The following is a 6,690-nucleotide window of genomic DNA, read 5'->3' as shown; positions in this document are numbered from 1 at the left end:
TCTGACCCCTCCCCGAGACCACTTTGCCTTGGGAGACCCTACCAGGAGCTATTGCCCCCGACAACACAGCTCTCAGGATCACTGGGGCACACAAACCCCTCCACCACGATAAGGTGGCGATTCATTGGAGAAGTGTTTTACATGTCAGTAGGGATATTCTTAGTTATTTTAGCAATTTTAATCCTGTATCGCTTTCCTTTTTAGCTGAAACCATATCCCGTATGAAATCAACCACGTGCAGCCTTGATTTTATACCAACTAAATTTCTTAAAGAGGTTATTGATAAAGTCGGGCCCAGTATTTTATTGATTATTAATAGCTCATTAGCAACAGGAACTGTTTCATACTCTTAAACATGCTGTGGTCCAACCTCTTTTAAAGAAACCTAATCTTGATCCTCGGTTCTTAGCAATTTTAGGCCAATTTCTAAACTTCTGTTTTCATCAAAAGTTTAAGAGAAAGTGGTCTCAACCCAACTTTTAGCTTTTATGTGTCTTGAGAAGTTTCAGTCTTAGTTTCAGTCTTAGAGCTTTACACAGTACAGACACCGCCCTCCTCAAGGTATCCAATGACCTCCTTTTAGTAGCTGACTGGGGTAATGCTCGATTTTAATCCTTTTCGAAGTGCAGCCTTTGCCACAGTAGACCATGCCATTTTAATCAACCGGCTTAAAAACTGGGTTTGCATCAAGGACTCTGCACTTAGTTGGTTTTATTTTTTACCTCTCAGACAGAACACAATCGGTCACCATAGGTAATTACTCATCCTCTAATTCTAACATTACCTGTGGTGTGCCGCAAGGTTCTATTTTAATTTCGCACCGGGTTGGTGTGGAATTCAACCTTATGTAGTGTGAGGTTGATGACCTGATTGAGAACTGGTGTGTCTAATCAGCAGCCAGCAACGCCCTCCTGCCACACACACACACACACACACACACACACACACACACACACACACACACACACACACACACACACATGCCCTGGGGAAACACAGAAAGAGAGAGGGGGAGGAGAAACACTAACAAAATACAAAGAGAACCAAACCAAAACCTAACAGTACCCCTCCCTCAAGGGACGCCACCTGGCGGCCTACCAGGCTTGTCAGGGAACTGACTCAAGAGGTCGGGCACAGGGACGGAGCCACTCAGGAGAACGGGGTACTTGGTACTGGGGCTCTTGAGACTGGGACACCATCTTTGCTGGCGAACTTCGAGTTGTCAGCTGTAGTGCCATTGATGGATCCATCCACCCAATGTTTCTGCAGATGTATCTCTTCAGTCACCAATGGGATGATATCCTTGGCGAGCTTTGCCTCCTTAATACATTCATGAAATTACTCATGTTTCCAAAAAGAAAAATCGACCTTGCTCGGCAAGTTACCAAGGACCCTTGTGGCCCTCCTTGAATGAAGGATAAAAAAGGGTAAGGAGACCTGAGACATGTGATTTGGCAGAAGTTTTTTTGTTTGTCACAATAAAATTAGTTTCTGGGAAGTTCTTTGATGTTTACATTCAGAGACATATCAAAGGTTAACTGATTTCCAGTAATGTGGTTAAAACTATTTTCTCATTGCATAATCCGCCTTGTTTCAAACAGAATGTTCAACATTGCAACATGAAAAGGCAGTCAGAGGTATCCCATCATTTGGTGACAGAGACGTTGAATAACAGTTCTGCTGTTAAGCCTCTGTTCTGCAGTCTGACTTTAGGCAAGGACAATCGAAGCAGAAACATAAAATACTGCCATCCCAACATGTGTGATCAACTGGCAGAGTTCAACGCCATGAAAGAAAAACTGGCAGCTCTGGAAGCCAGGCTAAAGGGCAATGATAAACAGATTGTGGAGATGAGGAACCAAGGTAGAGTGAAGCTTTTTGATTGGTTTGAAGAGTTTAATGAAAAGCATAAGCCTTAATAAGCAAAGTGTGAGTTGTGCAAAATTACAAAATGTGATGAGGATATTTTTCGCTTTGCATAGAGAGAACAAAGTTGATGTTCAGTGCAGAAGCTGGATCAAGACATTTAATTTGACCTTTCAACACAGAGACAACCTTCATCTACAAAAAAGTTATAACCAACATTGTAAATGCCTACAGACAATTCACAGGTAACAGCATTAAAGACGTCCTGCCGTCACTTTCATGGTTATTTTGTTAGGAGTATTAGCAAGTTATCTCTTATAATGGCTTATTATACATGTGGAATCATCAGTAATTCCTGTGTCTGTAATCCAACACTTTAAAATTATGAGTATGAGTAGTAATAATCAGCAAAAAAACAGACCATTTCACATGAACGGACAATACTTAATTTACCCCTCAACAAGCTCTGGCCTGCCTGTATGTCATACAAACTCATACTGTGTAGTCTAACATTATTCAAATACACAGAACTTTCTCTTAAATCTTAGTTTGGACCCTTACATTTCCAAAGATGCCAAATATGTCAGGATTAATTTTGGGAATTTGTGAGAACAAACTTTTTTATTTCCACTTCAAGGAAAGCTGCGCGCTTAAACTCTGTCTCCTTTCTTCTGTCTAAGTTCAAAATCAACTTAGACAGAATAAAGTTCCTCCTATTGTAAATTAAGAAAAGTAAATAAAAATGAGTTCTCTCTGTTTATGTCATAAGTCTGACAGTTTTATTGTGGAAAAACATTTTCAGCAGATATCACTACACTCATGTCATCTGTTGAAATTTATGTTCAAGAAATGTGTGTTTTTTCTGAAACTGTTCAATAAATACAGCTGCTTATGAATCTGTAAAGCAAAGAGAATCAAATAGCGGTTTATAATTAGAATACATTTAAATTAAAAAGGATTTCCTCCAACTAACTTCATTTCTCCGTTGATTTGCCATAATAACCCCTGACACACATTCATCTTTCCAAAGTAACCAAAAGTTACTTAAGGTCATTGAAAAATTGTGACACATTTCTGTTTACCTTGCTCTAGGATATCAAAAGTTTAACAGGTTGCCAGTAAATGTAATCATTACCACTTTCTGATTACATGATAATCCTTGTTTTAAAGGGGTTGTTCATCTTCAGACAACATAAAAGCAGCCAGAGGGATCACATCAGTCAGGATTCTGTTGCATGAGCAGTCTTGAATTGACTTGGAGAATGAATTTCCCACTTTTATTGTTTTTGTCGCTGTTCTGCAGCTTGACTTCGACCCAGGATAATAGTACTGCTACTGAAATAGAAGACACTATAGAAACACAGTCATGCTTTCCTGACATGTGCAACCTCCTGAAAGAGTTTGGTGCCATGAGAGAAAAACTGGGAGCTATGGAAACCAGGCTGAAGGACAGTGAAACCAGGCTGAAGGACAGTGAAACCAGGCTGACGGACAGCGAAACCAGGCTGAACGACAGTGAAACCAGGTTGACGGACAGCGAAACCAGGCTGAACGACAGTGAAACCAGGCTGAAGGACAGCGAAACCAGGCTGAAGGACAGTGAAACCAGGCTGAAGGACAGTGAAACCAGGCTGAAGGACAGTGAAACCAGGCTGAAAGACAGTGAAACCAGGCTGACGGACAGTGAAAGACAGATTCTTGAACTGAAGGGGAAAGGTAAAGTGAAACCCTATCTCTGATTTATTGAAATACTTCTATGAAGAATTATTATGTGTGTTGTGAACAACAAAATGGAACTATGGGAATACATTTACGAAATGACGTGGTCACAATTCTTTTTTTTGTTGTAAACAGAAAACAACACTGTAGTATTCAGTGCAGCAACAGGTGTAAATGGAGCCATTGGACCCTTTAATACAGACACAACTTTAATCTACAGAAGAGTGATAACAAACGTCGGCAATGCCTACAGTCCAGTTACCGGTATGTACTTAGTACTGACACTTTCTACAATATCTTTATAAACGAAAATGTCATATAAATTAAATGTAAATAATCAGGGCATTCATTTTACTTTTCATTGATTTCTGCTTGATGAGTTGTGCAGTGCAGGAAAAAGCTTGCTTAATGTTACGTATGTGAACCTTTTGTTGTTTTAAAACTATTTTTACCTTATGATCTGACGCAATAGCAGCAGCTGATTAGCTTTAGTAAGAAACTTTCACTAAAGTGCATGCAAAATGGTCAAGTTGTCAAAATGTTTTTATTTGGTCCTCTAATTATACGCACAACCTTTAGTCTTTACAGAACAAACATGACAAAACCAGTTCTTTGTGAAAGTATTCATGACAAAAACAACAGTTTGAAAAAATATATTGACTTGAATATTACTTAAATACCCTCCATTGTGTTTAAAGGCCTTGAACCTGGACACATACATTTGCCATGCTATGAGTATATGACGTTTCATGGAATCCAGACTATGAATCCTTCCAACTTTGGCAAACATCTGACTTTTCCTCTAGCGCCACCATGAGGATGAAATTTGTGGTTTAAGAGAAAAATCTAGGGACATCATCTAGTCATATTTTCATTAAGTCCACTCCTTTGGTTTATGACCAAATACCTGCAAAGCTAATGACATTCCCATCAGCCTAAGCCGTAGTATATGTTTGTTGCCAATTATCAAACGCTGGCATGCTAACAGGCTTAACTAACACGGTGAATATTACCATTTTACTATGATAGAATTATGGGTACAAGGAACGACCGGCAATGGCATCTCTCTTTTTTGAGATAATATTAACTACAATATGTCAAATGAAATGTTTATTTCTGACTTTTTCAGTTAAAGCTATGAAAGAGCGATTGTAAAGTGACCTGAAGTATATGTGGAAGCTTAATCGCTTCAGTAAGTTGCAATAGATAATGAGAGCACTTTCAAGACTTTCCAAAGCTGTGCCAGTTGTTAGAATATTTTTTTGTTTTCACAGGTATCTTCGCAGCACCTACTGCAGGCATTTACTACTTCACCTTCTATTATCATGCTGGAGGGGAACACCCAGTGAATCTATCCCTCTTCAAGAACAACGAGGTCGTTGTGTGGACCTCTGACCACCGCTCATTGGAAGACACGGCCGACAACGGAGGCAACGCAGTGTTTGTGCAGCTGCAGAAAGGGGACCAGCTGTTTGTGCGCTTACAGGCTGATACACATGTTTGGGGAAGCCTCAGCTCCTCTTTCAGTGGTTTCTTGTTCAGCCAGGTTTAAGAAACAGTGAAGATGATCCATTTGTCATCATGATTACGATTTTAGGTAAAGACTTAAACGTGCAGAGTGTAGGGTTTGTTTGTATCTAGTGGTGAGGTTGCAGATTGCGACAAATTGGAAGAAACGATGGCCGACACGAAAACGCAAATGACCCTTTCTAGAGTCAGTGTTTGGTTTATCCTTTATGAGCTACTGTAGCACAATGGTGCCTGTCTACTTCAAGATGACGAGCTCTGTATGTAGACATTGACTGCTCATTCTAAAGTAATGAAAACACAATTCTTCTTTTCATTAAAGAACAGATACTTTTTGATATCATATTACATTTCTACCAATAGATCCCCTTAAATGCTGCACACTGTACTTTTGACAGGTCTGAAATAAATTGAGTATTTTCATTTGAATTCAATCTAATAATCTAAACTAGATGCTACTGCGGGATAAAACGTCAATTTATATTCCAATTGGGCTTTTGAAAACTGGGACTTTTTTATTTTTTCTGAGTTTAAATTGCAGAAAGAATCAGAAAACAGTTGTGTGTCAGTAACGACATTTCAGAAATCAAAATCAAAGCTTTTGGTTAAAGAATGTATCTTATTAACTTTAGTTACACATCAAATAACACAGCTTGATCAGAGGCTCAAACTATTATTAAATAAATCTGCTTCAAACTATGCTAAAATAGATGAAGTGCTTAAGACTGATGATTTGTGATTTGAAGTTGTCATTAAAAAAAAAGAAATGTGACAACCACCCAGTTGTTTCCTCAGGTATCTTCAAGCACTTGCTGCAGGTTTCTATTACTTTACTCTCTCTCTTTTTTTTTTTTTTTACTTTACTAGGCTTTCTACCAAATAAGACTAATGTCAGAGGAGAGGTAAACAAATGAACATATTACTACTCTTCACCACCAGAGGGACCATATCAGTCAAAGCTTAGAGAATGGAGATCTTGAAAAAACTTTGAAGATGCACATTGCCACTTTACAGTTTGTGTTGCTGTTTTGTGCAGTAATGCCAACTAAGCAATGTGTTGCTGGATTGATTAACTTTTCAGACTACCCAAGACTGAAAACAGCTAGCCTGGCTCTGCAGAACACTATCAGCCTCAATTCAAAACATTTTTCCCAAAATATCAAACAGTTCCTTTACGTAATTTCAATAGCTAATAAATACACTGAACTAAAGCAGTCATCTTTCTAAAATGAAATGATTAGACAAACTTCTAACTTTTTTGATAGAAGTAGAAAAACTTGTCAATAACAAGCTTTGGTCTGGCATCTAACATACTGTATGTTCTTTGTCTTCTCTTTTTTGCATTGTTGAACATTAAAGAACCCAAACTAAGCCCCTTTCAGTGTTGATATGATACTTTAAACTAAGGTTTGTTTCAAATGTTTCTCTGCCATTCAAAAATATGCAATAAACCAAAACAATGAACTGAAACAGAAAAAGCTGTTTAATAGTTTTTATAGCACAATATCATGATTCAATGTTAACATCAAACATAGTAAATAAAAATGCAGCTTTAAGCCATTTCTTTGATAATATGAA

At 38.3% G+C, this 6,690-nt stretch overlaps 1 protein-coding gene across 2 annotated transcripts; it reads left to right on the top strand.

Moving 5' to 3' along the window:
• Nucleotides 1–1,676: 1,676 nt before the first annotated feature.
• On the top strand, nt 1,677–6,484 carry LOC129116762 (uncharacterized). Of its 2 annotated transcripts, none has more exons than XM_054627484.1 (3): nt 1,677–1,863; nt 3,037–3,582; nt 4,860–6,484. In XM_054627484.1, the coding sequence occupies exons 2-3, from the start codon at nt 3,102–3,104 to the stop codon at nt 5,135–5,137; spliced, it is 759 nt and encodes a 252-aa protein (XP_054483459.1). In that variant the 5' UTR covers nt 1,677–1,863; nt 3,037–3,101; the 3' UTR covers nt 5,138–6,484. The 2 variants fall into 2 exon arrangements, with proteins under 2 accessions (XP_054483459.1, XP_054483458.1); XM_054627483.1 differs by lacking the exon at nt 1,677–1,863 and adding an exon at nt 3,721–3,849 and having other exon boundaries at nt 3,051–3,582.
• Nucleotides 6,485–6,690: the final 206 nt, after the last annotated feature.

This window comes from Anoplopoma fimbria, unplaced genomic scaffold (genome assembly GCF_027596085.1).
Source record: "Anoplopoma fimbria isolate UVic2021 breed Golden Eagle Sablefish unplaced genomic scaffold, Afim_UVic_2022 Un_contig_8980_pilon_pilon, whole genome shotgun sequence".
NCBI classification, from domain to species: Eukaryota; Metazoa; Chordata; class Actinopteri; order Perciformes; family Anoplopomatidae; genus Anoplopoma; species Anoplopoma fimbria.
Note: the sequence above shows the minus strand (reverse complement) of the source record. Positions and strands in the feature narration are given on the sequence as shown.